We start from the raw sequence: 16,137 nt of genomic DNA on the forward strand, positions 1-16,137 counted from the left end.
CAAAATTAAATTTCCACGTTCGACACTCAGGTGTTACAATTGAAACAGAATCTTCTAAACCTTCCAGGGGCACACGAGATAACCCCTGTTTTTCAGTATGTTTCGTGTTATCTTGGGTGGTCCATATAGAGCTTTGCAGAATTCTGCTTGCCATTTGCGTCGTTCTTCTACTCTTACCCTGCCGTCTTGATATTATCGTCGACTAATATGTGTTAATATCCCTTTAAATCCTGTGGCCTGTTTTAAGTAGTCAGAGGTTCACCCCCTGTTCATGAAGTATTTATAGACTGAACAAGCACCAAGGTAGGGTATTATTTGAGATATGTGCACATTATACGATGGCGCAGAGGAGTGCAGTACATTGAGACCTGGGGAATTGATATTGGAAAGTTAAAATCGCCCTCCAAATTTTGTCATAGATTTTTGTTTGTAGTCGTCAATCCGTCCGTCTCAATATAAAAAAAAAGGTAAAGATATGATGCGAACATTCTTATATCTTTTATCACAAGCTAACTGGGAAATGTTAGTACTGACTGACGTATGTGTATAGGTAAAAAAGAGACAGGATATCTTCAATATATCTGAATTTTGAAACCAAAGAACTAAGCAAAATGGTTTCTTTAGGTCTTTTAAAGGTTCTGTATTTCAAATTGCCGTCCGAACTGTATAGATATCACTATGTCATGTAGACTTATGCATCATTCGTTTCCATTTTTATCATAAACAATTTTCAAGCGAATAGAAAGAACCCAATGATATATGTACATCTATGAATTAAAGTCACACTGAATTATCCACGCAATTTCGGGTATATTTCATCATTACACCAATCAACTGTGTCAAAATGCCTCAATTTACTGTACGTTGGTAAAATATATCAATTATTCCACTTCCGCATTTAAGAAAATAACACTATTTAAAGGATTAAAATGAATGTTTGCTATTTTGAAATGTGAAAGCAAAGTTTCAACGGACTTTCTAGTTTTGTTATCTTTTGGGGATTTTGTCGGATTCCTATTTCTTAAATAAACCACTGAAAAACTTAATTTCCCTCTTACATAAATAAAATGAGATTCACAGAACCTTTAAAAAGAATTATGGACACCAAAATAATTCAACAAAACAATAAACAATCAACAAAAACAAGTAATATCAAGTCCAAAATATTACAGGAAAACTATGTCTCAGCACGATCATGGACAGGACACAACTATCCGGATTTTTGTTAAGTAAATGATTGATAAGCAGAGATTTTTGAAATTAAAAAAAATATTGTTTTAAACAATATTATCTCATAAAAACATGTCTACATGAAAAGAAAAATAGCAGTTTTATTACTTTATAGTAGATACGATACAATTTATTCATCAGCGCCTTATTGTATGATGTTGGAATCGGGTAAAACACAAAATGTCCCCGTTAATAGTAGTTTGTACCTTCATAATTTGTCATCAAAAGGCTTTGAGGATTACCCTTTTCGCCTAATGCATAAAACACTATGTCTGATGTTTGAATAAAACAAAAAAAGAAAGATATGCGATGACAGCTTTTGAATAAAAAGCCAAATTGCATGCCACTAATGATCTGCATTTTACGGAAGCCCTGGAGTGCCATGCAAAAAAAAAAATTCAACTTGTGCGCACAAGTTACCAACTTGCGCGCACAAGTTACTATCTTGTGCGCACGAGTTACACAACTTGCGCGCACGAGTTACTATCTTGTGCGCACAAGTTACATAACTTGCGCGCACGAGTTACAAACTTGCGCGCACGAGTTACTAACTTGTGCGCGCAAGTTACTATCTTGTGCGCACAAGTTACACAACTTGTGCGCACGAGTTACACAACTTGTGCGCACGAGTTACCAACTTGTGCGCACAAGATAGTAACTTGCGCGCACAAGTTAGTAACTCGTAGTTAGTATATTGTAATCAATAGTTACACGTGTTTATAGCATGGGCACACTATGCTTTATGGAAGGCGATCCTGCCGGACAAACATTCTATAAATTAAGGTAATTTTTAACATAGGTAGAATTTTACTGACTGTATTAATTCAGAGAAAAGTAATTAGGAACAGTGTGTAAAACGAAGTTACTATTCAATAAGAAACTTATAATTCTTATTCCTTTTTTATGAATTCCAATGTAAACGGGTTATTTGTTCGTAAGAGGGCCCCCCGGGGTACACTTAGTTTGTTTTAATGCACTGACACTCAAGTTATGTTATTTCTGTCGTGTAAATTATTGTGTCGTGAATGGGCTACGGGTATCATATTACACCGTTCCTTATTTGCTGCTTAACTTGATACATATAAACATTTAACATTTTGGTGTATTAGATAGGCGGTATATCTTATTACCATCGACGTCACTGAGAGGATATTGAAACGATGTTCATCGAGTACCAAAACTAGTCAATACTATGTTTATGGCCTTAGTCATGTTAGTTATGGCTGTATAAACTAGCCACAATTTAGACGAAACGGCCGTCTGGCATTGATACCAAATTTTATCCTAGGGGCGGATTCAGACATTTTAAAAAGGGGGGTCCACACCCGTAACAAATAGATTATTACTATGACGACACATCAAAGTTTCGTTTCTTTAGCGATACTTATCGCCAGTCATTAGTCACTGTGATCAATTATACTCATTTAGGATTAACATTCGACCCACGATGCTCGATAGTAATACTAGTTTACAAATCTTTGAATTGAAGTAGTCACATTTTAAACAGCTTACTTTATTACAGGTGTCAGATCAAATAATCATGACCACAAATGATTTAGCTATCATTATTTCAACCTACTTTAGCCTAGGTTTGCAATATGAAGAAATTATTGGTTTGTTGGCTCAAAGACATAATGTTATTTTATCTATGAGAACTTTGAAAAGACGCTTAGCTTCGTATGGATTGTACAGACGAAAGAATTTTTCGGATATTTTCCAAGTTGCTATGTTTATCTTCGAACAACTAAAGTCATCTGGTTGTCTCCATGGATACCGTTGGATGCATTCGAGATGCTTACAGAATGGTTTTATTGTCCAAAAGGAGATGGTAAGAATCCTATTAGGCATATTGGATCCTTCTGGCGTTGCTGCGAGAGTTAAGCGCAAACTAAAAAGAAGGCACTATAGATCCAAGGGTCCCAACTACATATGGCACCTTGACTCATATGATAAGTTAAAACCGTATGGAATTTGTGTCAACGGATGTATAGATGGGTTTTCAAGGTTTATAATTTGGTTACGTGTTGGTAGAAGCAATAATAACCCACGAATTGTAGCGGGATTTTATGTAGAAGCTTTGACTTCTTTAGAAAGGGTACCACATTCAATACGATCAGACATGGGAACCGAAAACAGTTATATTGCTGAAATGCAGTCATTCTTAAGGAGGAATGGTCCCGGAAGCAGAACAGCTTTTCTCTATGGAACAAGTCAACACAATCAACGTATAGAGAGCTGGTGGGGAATACTTAGAAAAGAATGTGTACAATTTTGGATGGAATTCTTTGAACAGATGAAGCAAGACGGCTACTTCACAGGCGACTTCATCGATAAAAGTCTGATACAATATTTTTTCATGGATATTATCAGAGTAAGATAGAATATGATATATAAATATCATCTTAAATCAAAACGAAACAACGAAGAACTATTCCAAACGCTTAATTTGATAAACGTTTAACATGTTATATGTTTCAGTATAAAAACGTACTTGAAAGAGACATTTTATATAAAAAAAAGTCGTAAAGACATAAAGACTTAAACTGGCAATGTTTTCTTCCAAAAATTTGCAATCACTGGCCCTTGTAATTATCTTTTGACCCTTTTATCTCTGAAACAAACAAAAAAAAGCTATGTTAGAACGGTTAAATGAAATTTAAACAGGAATTTCATAAGGATTCTTATCGCAAAAAATAATCCCATCTAAATCTGACTTTAACTATAAGTTCTCAAATTATAAACAGCATTGTTCTAATTTACCCCAATCCCCTTTTTATCTCGCAAAAAAAGATATAGCGCGAGCTTAAATCTACTTGCTTAAAAGTTATTGTGAAATGAATAGAAAAAAAGGCAAACGTAAATTTCATGAAAAAAAGGTTCCATGCCAGAAAAAAACACCTATCTATAAGACAGTCTTTGGCGTCTGACTGTGGGTAACTTGTGTGCAAACAAGTTAAGGAACTCAATGATTGTAATCTTAGATGACATTGGAATTTTTCAAGAAGCGCATGACGCGTCATAACAACATACACATCTACTTATTAGAAAATAATCCCACTAATTTCATTAATCCCAAAATCGTCATACAAACAAAATAAATGCATTCTGATATAATTTCAGGTAGGTCCGTGAAGAAGAAATACAGTTACTTCACGGTGCCATGTAGAAAAAAACGCCTCAAAGTACTACCAAAACGACCACACATTTTTTGGCGATCATAAAATCCGCAATTGCTATTTCTGTAATTTATTTCTTTTTCATCAAGTTACATCCAGATGTGTCTCTATTAACTGCACGTGTCTTCATTAAACAAATTAGATTTTAATCGAAGAGAATGCATTTTAACACCACTTTTATCAAGTTATTTCTATTTCAGAAAGAGCTTGAAAATGTCGTTGAAACATGGAATGCACACCGAATTCGCAAATCGAAGCATTGCGACATAAACGGGCGTCCAATGGTCTTATACCAGGCACCTTTCTTGAAAGGCACCGAGGATTATTCACTACCTTTGGACAATGTCGAACTAAATGCTTGTGCCGAGGAGTGTGACTTCGACGATTCAGACTGTGACAATGACATTTTGGACCTGGCTGACATATTAATGGAGGAAAACAGCTGGACAAAAACAAGAGATCCCTATGACAGAGCCACACTTTATTTACAAATGAGGGATATAATAAAACAAAATTTATAATTCAATATTGGTTTTATTAATATTATATTTATTTATAAATTTACTAAAATAAATCTCTCTACATTAAACATATACAACTTGAAAAATGTTTTAGCATGAACAGACAATCGGATTATTTGGCATGCGTCAATGAGGCAACGTTCCATGCAATAGCATAGAACATGAAAAAAAATGGGGTCATCTGGTGACACGGATTAAGATTATATACCACATCACATGACGTACCCGACACCGAAAAGAATGTATTAAAGTTTTACCAAATTCCAAAATCAACAGTATTATAATATGAAATTGACTACAAGCTTTCGATTTTTTTTCTCATTTCCTGAATTAAGTATTGTTTAGACATCTTCGTGATATTTGTCAATTGAAATTACAAGAAGCCGGAATAGTATTTTTTTTTATTAAGATAAGACCCGTAATTTTAGGTGTGTATATCTTTCATCAGTGATGCTGTGATATATGATACCTAAAGCACATTGTACTGATGAGCATCATTTGCTCAAAGTATTAAAGAATAGAATTACTAGTAATACTCTTACTATGCGACATGCCGTTTTATGATTACAATCATCACAGTTTTTGCCCCCAAAAAACCGCAACATTCGGTAAACAGCATCTGTTAATGACAATTACTCCAATAAGGGATGAATTTACAATTTAAGTCATTAATTGACTTAATGTAACGACCATGTCGTCATAGTCGTCCGAATTCATTTGGATTCCCAGGCTATATCTTGATAAAACTGAGAATGGAAATGGGGAATCTGACAAAGAGACAATAACCTGGCCAAAGAGCAGAAAACAAAATAACAATTATACATAAATGACTACTAGCAGTTACTGACATGCCAGCTCTAGACCTCAATTAAAATGATTGAAAGATTATGTTTTCACCAAATGAATATCAAGCTCAATTCTTCCCTTTTTTTTGTTTAGTATCATACCATCATAAAATATTTAAGAAGAACACAACCCGTAGCAGGTCAAAAGCTGGCTTAAGAACATAACTGTTTATTTCCAATGCAAAGACCCTATAAGTGAAAGAATAGCAAAGCCAAAATATACCATCCATAATTACCCGACAACAGTATCGTAACTGTACTATAGAAAAATAGAAAAAGTCTTGTTTACAGGTTTTGATAGCTTTTAAGGTTAATGCCGACATTTTTGTGCTTTGTAAAGAATATTACTATAAAAGGTTGAATGTGAAAATCCCCATGACCTATAGTAATTTCATACAGAAGTTTCATGGAAAAGTGTAACGGTAATATTTGCGGGGCAGCGGACGGAGAAGGCGAATGTAATGTAGTCAAACTTGAGTATATATAAGTGTATGGATTTGTATTAATTTGTACCATCAGTTCGGCAATACTAACCAGATGGGACTGTATTCGGGGGTTATGGTCCAAACAGTTTAGGTAATAGGGGTCAACAAAAAGGAATTTCTGGTATCCGGGCAATAACTTTTGTATTAGTCTATGCATTTTTATGATATTATACAAGGTTCCATATTAAAAAGAAACCGAAGGTTGTGATTGATTTTGAGGATTAATCATTAATTGCCAGACCATTAAACGTAATTTTGTAGTTTTTTCCTCAATATGTGGCTATATTACATTCACCTTCTCCTTCCGTTAAACTTCTGCCTGGAATTATTGTATATTTGGTCATCAGCTCTAGCTCGACGTTAAAGATAAATTGTTGACACTGATATATGTTTCGAAAAAAAAACACCAATCTGATGAACAGGATTATTGCTTATTAATTCAAAGTCACTAGACTATAATCTCGAGCCTCAAACTGTTAAAAAAATTGAGATGTACAAACCGTGATGTTGTAACTTGATAGCAAATCTTAGTAGTTTCTATCAAACTAACTAACAGCAAAACATTCGAGTGTGTAAGTTATATACTTGTATTTGGTTAGCTTGATTGCTAGCTGAACCGTTAAGTCATCATTAAGTTAAGTTTACTTAAACGACTAGTCCGACAAAAAACCAATTTATCCGTCTGTAGGACTAGACTACTCAGAAAGAAGGATGATATATCTAACATAATGACTTCACGGTTCAGCTAGCCAAACATATTACCTTTACCTTTACTGTTAGCAGAAAAAGTAACTTGCAAAATGTAGTTCATTCAAAGTCGCTGGATCATGCCCTAGGAGCAGGGCCTCAACATAGTCTTCAAACTAGAAGTAATGCAACTTTTATTACACAGCAATGCCACATTACTAGAAGTACCTATTAAACTTGCAGATATCTCAGAAACGGTAACAACGGACGACGACACATACTGAAGTGATAGCAAAGCTCTCTGGACCTTTTAGGCCAGGTGCCCTTTCCAAAGGGGTAATCTGTTTAACCCTTTCTGTGTTGTGCTGTAAATACATAATTCTTAGAACAGTGAAACCTGTTTAAAAAGAACCTCTTCGGGACTTAATATGTGGTTCGGTTTTGGTTGATGTCAGGTTCTTAACGCATACAATTTGATACGATAGAGCTTAAGAGCATGTTTGGTTAATACAGGTTTTCGGTTATACAGGATTCGGTTTAACCAGGTTTCACTGTACCAGTTGATGTCGTTTCTAAAAATGAAGCAATGCGTCTTTGTTGTCTGATAAATTGAAAGGCTCGATACCAAAGATTTTCTTGTAACAGATATTGTAAAGAAGTACGCGAAAACCAAAGTGTCAAAAGTAAACCGGGGACAAAAACACAACTGGTAACAATAAAGCAAGACACCAAACAAAGGACAGCACTACGCAAATAAGCTTAAAATAAAAAGAAGAAATGGGTCGAATTTAGGTTGCCTCTAACCAGTGTTAATTGTAAAAGGTCAATTATTGGAAAGAAGGAGGAGGAAACCTATGACAGAAGAAGGTCCCCCTTCGTACCCCTAAACGAGAGACATATATTTATTCTACCATACATGTAAACAATGACAATCTCTGTCTAAACCAACATAAAGAAGCTTTGTCTAAACCAACATAAAAAAGCGATAGGGTTTGTATAACTTCCAATCTTCTGATAGTAACCAGTTAATTGTGCATCACAACTTTGCAACTTCATCAAGTTGATACAGGTATATCACTATACGTTTTAAGCTAGGAAGCTTTACGCTAGGAATTCTTCTTAATTAAGGAGAGATTTATTTTTATCTCATTTGGAAGCTCTTAAATACACTAAATGAACACTAACTTTAGTCTTTCTCGTTTGAATTGTTTTACATGGTCTTATCGGGGCCTTTTATAGCTGACTATGCGGTATGGGCTTTGCTCATTGTTGAAGGCCGTATGGTGACCTGAAGTTGTTAATGTTTGTGTCATTTTGGTCTTTTGTGGATAGTTGTCTCATTGGCAATCATACCCCATCTTCTTTTTTATATTCTATGTTTTTCAATAAAGTATCAAAGTCATGTCCACTATCGAATAACATCTTTTAAAACATTTGATCTAAGCAAAATTTCAATCGAAGACCTGAATTAAATAGCTCCTATCAATTTTTACGATACATGGTGTATTCTGATGAACATTTTATTTCAGTAATGGTCGCCAATCAGGTCTGAAAAGGCATAAGAAGGAAATCATTTTATCGATGAAAATTTATCTATTTTTTGCCTGATAACAATACAATATTGTGATATAACTATGTATATTATACTTTTCTTCTATTATAAACTGAGGATAATTATTTACAAGTTTGATCCAAATCAATCTTAAAGCGTAAGAAAAGATCTTCAAAAATGTTTAGGATTACGCATGAATCAAAATAATGGGAAACAAAGACCGAAGAAAGTGAGAAAAAAATCGTTAATGGCAAGAGGAATTAACAATTAAATGAAATAGATTCACTGAAACTTGTAATTGAAATAAAACAACAAAATAGTTAATGACAAGGTAAATAAAAAGTAATACCTACTGCTATTTGACTGAAATCATTTTAACATAACAATATTGACAATAATACAATAAAATCAAGTGGCTTGCCTTTATGGCAAAACTTTAATGCAGCTTGTGTTTCTCTCAAAACTGTTGAACAGTAAGGTTTGGGTAATGGACATAAACAAACACAGAACAAATTGTTCACATAAATCTGAAATGCTTTTCTGTTCAACACTGTGAACACTTAAAAAAAAAAACTTGAAAAAAACTCCCTCTGCCGAACTCACGACATAAAATCATTACACAAAATCATTACACAACCTCCTTTAAACATGAATTATTAAACAAAGAATACTTGAATCATTTAGAACTGTACTCATACATTGAGTTAATGTCCATTTTCATCGGAACATCCTGGAATGCCAGCACTATTACACTATATGAACTCTAAACTATGTCCATTACCCAAACCTTACTGTTCAACAGATAATTGAACTCAGACCTAAAAGAAGGATATGTGTCATAAGTTGATGGAATTTGTAATACTCGCCCACATGTATGAGCTATTGGTGACCGTGTGAACCCTTTAGATTCAAAAAACTCAATCGTTATTTTCATTCCCAACAGGACATCTGAACATGTGCAGAACCTCAAGAAAGCCTTTTGTTTTTCTCCATCTAGATCTTTGATATATCTTTTTAAAAAGCCTGCACATAGCCTTTCCGCTTCTTTCATGTTTTCCGGTACACTCAAGGATTTCAAAATTTCCTTAGATGTTGGTTTCATTTCTTGATAAATTTGTTGTAGTTTGCCTGGAGTGACTTGTAACTGTCGTAATTCTGAACGGAAACATTCGATCACGTAGCGTGGTTGTTGAATCAACTCTTTATGTGCCAACTCTCCAATAATTGGCAGGACATTTTCAGAATTCACCAATTTTCTACAAGAATGACTATCAAGGAATTCAAGGAAGTCATCTTGATCCACATCATTGAAATTGGAAATAGCTTTTTTAACAATCTGACTTTCCATTTCAGGTAAGTAATCTGAAAACAATTCAATCAGACTTGATTCAATGCTTCCATGAATGCACTCTTCGAATATAGCAGGCATAATTGAAATGGGCCAGTAACCACTGACTTCAAACCCCTTTCTTATTATTCTACTAACAGCTTTCCATTCCTCCTTTTGGAAATCATGCCTAAGTACAGGTACCTTGAAAATACGACCCTCTGTGCATTGTTCATAGAATTCATCCCAAAACTGGGTTATACAATCTCTGAAAACACCATCTCCTTCTCCGGCTTCTTCCTTACCATTGTCTAATACCATGATGGCATCAATGTCTACAGTCATGATGTTTGGATCTTCAAAATGAATTATCATATCCATTAAAGCTGAAGCCCTATGTATACGAATAATTTTTCTCTCCACTGTACCAGCATTTCCAAATTCTAATGGTCTGTCCAAAGTATCACCACTTCCACTCTCTAATGGTAATGTCGAGTCTAAGCTTACATTGCTTGCCCGTACATTAGGACCAAATGCAATATCACCGTCGAACGAAAAATCAGCAATATCAAAGTTTGTTTGGATATCCGGAAGTTCTGCATTATAAAAATCATTAGTGACAAAAATGTCATTTGATTTTTCAGGTTTGCTTAAACAGGTTGGAGGCAAGTCAATAATTTCCATTACTTCAATAACTCCACTCTGAGCAGTTGCATTCCTATTCTTTGGAATTGATAAAGGTGGCAACTCGTCACTCTCAATTGTACTAGTAGTGCCTTCTGTGCAGAAGTTGAACCTCAATTGTCTCATCTTTAAACGATTATAACAGGACTCCACGGTAGACTGTAAGTCGATGTTTTGAAAATATGTGTCAGTTAATTTTATCTCATATTCCGTGATTTTACCTCTCACTGCGTTGTGTCCATTTGGAAAATACAGCTGTTTGGCAAGGTCTAATACTTGTCCCATCGTATCAAATTTTTCCATGTCAAACGACTTAGGGCCACCGCCCTTGTTTCCTCGTATCTGATGATATGCATCACCGTCATTATGGAAACAGCTTAGATCCACAAGACGTTTCTTTTTTTCTGCGTTCTTGTTGCCTTTCAGTTTCTTACTCAAAGAACTACGTACCTCTTTTTCATCCTCATCCTCATCTCCACTACTATAAGAGGCCCCTCCCTTTATTGCATTCACTTTTGCCCGAAGTTTTTTCATTAACGACGTCTTTGTCTTCTTTTTCTTTTCACAAGACGTGTCTTTTCTGTCCCTGCTAAACGCTATTATTGCTTTGCGATCCCCATACAGCGGCACAAACTTTGTCAATTCCTCTTCTGACATGTGAATGATAGTTTGGGAATCTATCTGAAATGGACAAAGAGCATAAAAATATTGGTATGCAAAATTGATGGTTTATAATCAAGTTTAAAACATGGCAGTGTCTGCGCGTATCCGCATGCGGGTACGGTCGGTTTTTTCGAATAGTCAAAAAGTCGATCGTAGGCTACGCGTACCAACATCCGTTTTTATAATAAAATGCTATCGGATCGGGAATGAAACGTGAAATATAAACGGAAATTATCGATGATATGTGGATTTCGATTATCGATTTCGTGTAGAACGAGTGAAGAGTATGAAAAATATAATTCAAATTGTATTTATCAGGTAATAATACATTGCAAATTAAATGCACACTGATGGTAAATGAAACTGTACAGTCCCTGTAAATGAAAAGAATTTAAAGAATTATATATATCTGAATTTTAAAAATACCCATATGAGATTTTAGTAAAATGTAAAACAGAAACTGAAATTTTGAAATATCTTATACTACTAAAATTAAAGCTTGGATGTCTATATAAGAATTAAAGAAGCAAGTAATAGTGTCAAAATAAACCAATTTTAAAAGATTCATGTAACTAATTAAGATTTGGAACAAATTTTACCATCATATCCAATAGGATTGTTTTGGCACATTTTTCCGAACCCTGCACATTTCAAGTGTTGCCAGTCCTAACAACAATCACAGGACAAAGAGTCCTTATCGTGAACTGAGGTTTTCTGACATTTGATACACATTACAATTTAAATCTGTTAAACTTTAAATCCTTTTTATTTATTTATTTTCCCGTTCTTCTCTTCTCTGCAACTGCAATTGACTCCCGAGGTTTTTTTTTATATATATAATTGTATAAAATTAATCGACTGATAGTTTTTGTTCAAAACTAACTACGAAATGTCTTCCCCACATGTATATCACACTCTTCCATTTAAAGAATTTTTATTAACTGAGAAAAAACTGTTCACGTACCTATATATATATCCGATGGATACATCTGTTGTAGGGTTGTCACTGACTCAGACGTACTTATGAATATAATTATTTTCTGTGATTGTATCTTACATTAATTTGTAGGATCCTCTACTATAGATAATTTAGCTGATCTGTAACAATAACATCTTCATGCCTTATATATCATGTACTGTAGTACGCCGCTAGATTAAAACTGACGTGGAAAGGTAACACATGCCCACCGAAAGCTCTTTTTTTTTGAGAGCCCAGGTGGTCGTGTGGTCTAGCGGGACGGCTGCAGTGCAGGCGATTTGGTGTCACGATATCACAGTAGCATGGGTTCGAATCCCGACGAGGGAAGAACCAAAAATTTGCGAAAGCAAATTTACAGATCTAACATTGTTGGGTTGATGTTTAGACGAGTTATGATTAGTTGTAATCTATTCTCTAATTACGACAAATTCCGTATAAATTTAATCATATTTCACGTTTTATTTCCGATCCGATAGCATTTTTATTATATAACCGGATGTGGGTACGCGTAGCCTACGAATAAACTGGTCCGCCGTTCCATCTATAGCTTTGCACCGAAGGAACAGGTTGGTGTGCCATTGTCACATTGGCATTAATTGGACGAGTTTTAAAAATTCATCGATTCGCTAATAAAATTGACCAATTATAATGATAGGAAATTGACCTCCGTGAAATGTTATTACTGTGATGCCGCAAAATAAATAAGTATCTGGTATCCCCATGGTGGTGGTGCAGATAAATGACCAACAAGCATGTTAACATGTTCTTGAAAAACTGAACCGGTATCTTTTATTCCCTTAACATCTCAGTAGGGTTATAAATGTGATAATTTCTTGTTTCTTGCCTGGGATCCGGCCCAATCTAGCTGCGCGTCGTATACTGACAAGATTAGCCAGGACCCCAGACTATATAACACATAATAAACATAGCACATGATGCACTAGTCTCGTCGAATTATCAAATCCCGTGGTCAGAATTGTGACCACGGGATTTAGGCCATACCTGTTGTCAGTGTAGCGATAAGTGAACACAACAGGGGTCCAGTTTAGCCTACGAACGGCAATCTGACTATTAGTACCTGCATGCTGGTACGCACAGACACTGCATTAAAACATACAGTTCTCGTGCAAATTTCTTAAATAAGTATTACATTAACCGTTACGTTTGTAATTTGTAAAGATCCATGACAATGAGGCCAAGTGTACACCCTACAACTATTCCATACACCAAATATAGCCCACCTATTACTTTAATTGGTAACTGAAAAACAAACCGAAACCAATAATTTAACATTGACCAATGAACCATGAAAATGAGGCCAAGGTTGATATCTGCCAGACAGATATGTTCATAGTTGAACTTCTCCTTAAAGTACTGAAAAAACAAACCATAACACATAAACTTAACATTGAACAATGAACCATAAAAATGAGGAAGATATGATACCTTCCAGACAAACAGGTACATCATTCAATAATCCCATATATCAAAAGTATAGCTCACCTATTGCTAGCTTAAAGATTAAGTAAATGATAAACAGACCAAAACACAAAAAAACTTAGCATTTAACTATGAACAATGAAATTAAATCAAAGACCGTGAATGGACATATAGCAGACGGTAATTCGATCTCACCATCCTACAATGTGAGGCACCATGGGGAAAAAAAAGATTTATAAAAATAGTTTACACCATCACTGTTTAGTAGTCCTGGTGTCTCGAATAATAGACTTTCAACACAAGCGAGACAAAAATCGTCTTGTGTTAGAAATTGACATAGACAATCAAAGGTATCCCAAATATGTTTGTCGTTGATGGACTTTTAAAACTGAACTAAAAAAGAGATATGTCGATGTATAACAAAAGCGAAATGTCTCTAAAATTAAGATTAAACAAACATAAAATCAGGATGTTATGCCCTCTATTGATGCAAATGTTGTATGATTTCCAATGAGACAACTCTCCATCAGGCATAAAATGTAAGGACTAAATAAAAAATCATTTTGATGAATAAGTTTACCTTTTCCTCTATCAATGTTCTTATAATATCATCTTTAATATTGCGACTTCTCATGAAGTCATAAAGGTCAGGTTCAGACATCTGAAATAACATAAAAAAATAAATTTATAATTGAAGTATTGTTGTTCACCTGTCAGCAATGAAGCTCCCTACTTCGGAAAGGAAACTCAAAGAAGTCTGTTTTACCCAATTTTATAGAAGTGAAAGCTAACGATAATCAATTAGTAATTTACTAACCAGTTTCCATAGAACTGTTTTTTTTTAAATCTAAATCTTGATCCAAATTACTCACCGTTCTTTTAATTTCAATAATAACAAATGGTTCGAAAAATTTAACAAAATCACGGACCTAAAACAGCTGCCCCTCATCTTAAATGGTGGGGAATCTTATTGATATCGAATTTCTACGCAAGTACATTCTTTGTTCATAAATATTTTAAAATAAATATTTCGGATACCAATTTTGAAACATAAGAAATGCATATTAAATCGAAATCAACCTGCACATTTGCAGAGAATATTAAAGAACCATTTTAAAACAGTAATCCATTTTGCAAGAGGGTCTACCTTATATATGGCCCGAGAACAGAAGTTATTCCGTGGTGCATTTCTTTTAGACAATTAGAAAATTTAGACAAATTATATCAAAATTATCCAAAACCTCATCAGATCTAACTCACAATATGGACAATTGTATGTTGAAGGGGTGAAGAAATGAATTGTGAAAGGGTATGAAATAAATTGGTAAGTAACACTGTCCACACCAAGGAAAATATTTTCGAGGATAACGAAAATTAAGGGACGACATCCGTGTTCAAGCTCGTCGTCGCTTATTGTTTCGTTATCGATTCTAGACACTAACTAGTTCGAACGAAACACCTTTTAAACTGCCGCATGTTTTTAACGGGGTTGCGTGCCGTGCAATATCGTAACAGCTACATAGGGCTACGTAGATTTTTGACTGATGAACGTGTATCTAGCCTAGCTGCTACCTAGATCTATTAAGCAGCTAGGCTAGGTACATAATCAATAGTCAAATATTATAATATTGATAATGAGGCGTAAACAAAACAAACAGACACAAAAGTAAAAATGCTACAAATAGGGGTAAATAGTCGAAATCGGTAGGTCACATTCGTGATAAAGGGGTTTCGGACTTGTGGGGTGTCGGGCCAATAAGGTGTCTAATTATTGGGGTGTCGGACTACTGGGGTATCAGAATAACGGGGTATTCCCCAAGATATAATTATATAGACAATAGATAATTGACCAATGTGGACCTTATGTTCGCAATTCCATTATTTTTCTTTATATAGAAAACAAGAATGTGTCCCCAGTACACGGATGTCCCATCCGCACTATCATTTTCTTTGTTCAGTGGACCCTGAAAATGGGGGGAAATCTCTAATTTGGCATTGAAATTAAAATTATTAAGATCGTATCATAGGGAACATGTTTACTAAGTTTCAAGTTGATTGGACTTCAACTTCATCAAAAACTACCTCGACCAAAAACTTTAACCTGAAGCGGGACAGACGGACGAACGGACAGACAGATGAACGAACAGACGGGCGCAGAGACAAGAAAACATAATGTCCATAAATGGGACATAAAAAAATTTATACTTGGGATCTATAATTGTTTTAAGTTAAGAGTTAGAGTCAAGTTGGTTAAAATTGGGATAATCGGTTTTAAATTAAATGCATTTATAAAATAAGTATATAAGGTATATAAAGGTAAAGTTTTGCACTGTTATTATTTGTCGATATTTATGAATTATGATTTTATCATACTTTTCTTGAACAATATACTTATAAAGTATTCTAGGTTAATTTATATATATTGACCCGGACTACTAAAATCTTCTTTTTATTTAGCCATTCAAATATCAGCTTGTTTGCTACTGAAACTGGAAATAACGCAACATCAAAATGTGTAAAACACCGTCAAATAATTCTAAAATGTACG

General features: G+C 34.7%; 2 protein-coding genes across 4 annotated transcripts; one reads left to right on the plus strand and one right to left on the minus strand.

Moving 5' to 3' along the window:
• The first annotated feature begins 1,848 nt into the window (after positions 1-1,848).
• On the plus strand, positions 1,849-5,217 carry LOC134710340 (uncharacterized). Of its 3 annotated transcripts, XM_063570679.1 has the most exons (3): positions 1,849-2,013; positions 2,753-3,601; positions 4,607-5,210. In XM_063570679.1, the coding sequence occupies exons 2-3, from the start codon at positions 2,771-2,773 to the stop codon at positions 4,925-4,927; spliced, it is 1,152 nt and encodes a 383-aa protein (XP_063426749.1). In that variant the 5' UTR covers positions 1,849-2,013; positions 2,753-2,770; the 3' UTR covers positions 4,928-5,210. The 3 variants fall into 3 exon arrangements, with proteins under 3 accessions (XP_063426749.1, XP_063426750.1, XP_063426748.1); XM_063570680.1 differs by having other exon boundaries at positions 1,849-3,058; positions 4,607-5,217; XM_063570678.1 differs by having other exon boundaries at positions 1,849-3,601.
• Positions 5,218-9,259: 4,042 nt separating this feature from the next.
• LOC134710525 (uncharacterized) lies at positions 9,260-14,867 on the minus strand. Its single transcript, XM_063570896.1, has 2 exons — positions 14,170-14,867; positions 9,260-11,188 (listed from the first exon to the last, which is right to left on the minus strand). The coding sequence occupies exons 1-2, from the start codon at positions 14,260-14,262 to the stop codon at positions 9,260-9,262; spliced, it is 2,022 nt and encodes a 673-aa protein (XP_063426966.1). The 5' UTR covers positions 14,263-14,867.
• Positions 14,868-16,137: the final 1,270 nt, after the last annotated feature.

The sequence above is a fragment of the Mytilus trossulus genome, chromosome 3, assembly GCF_036588685.1.
Source record: "Mytilus trossulus isolate FHL-02 chromosome 3, PNRI_Mtr1.1.1.hap1, whole genome shotgun sequence".
In the NCBI taxonomy this organism is placed as follows: Eukaryota; Metazoa; Mollusca; class Bivalvia; order Mytilida; family Mytilidae; genus Mytilus; species Mytilus trossulus.

Excerpts from the sequence above, each read along its gene's own strand:
- LOC134710340 (XM_063570678.1), top strand. The coding sequence starts at position 2,771 with ATGACCACAAATGATTTAGCTATCATTATTTCAACCTACTTTAGCCTA. Across the intron at positions 3,602-4,606 it reads TTTTCATGGATATTATCAGA|AAAGAGCTTGAAAATGTCGT; the intron begins GTAAGATAGAAT and ends TTTCTATTTCAG.
- LOC134710525 (XM_063570896.1), bottom strand. The coding sequence starts at position 14,262 with ATGTTATTTCAGATGTCTGAACCTGACCTTTATGACTTCATGAGAAGT. Across the intron at positions 11,189-14,169 it reads GAACATTGATAGAGGAAAAG|ATAGATTCCCAAACTATCAT; the intron begins GTAAACTTATTC and ends TGTCCATTTCAG.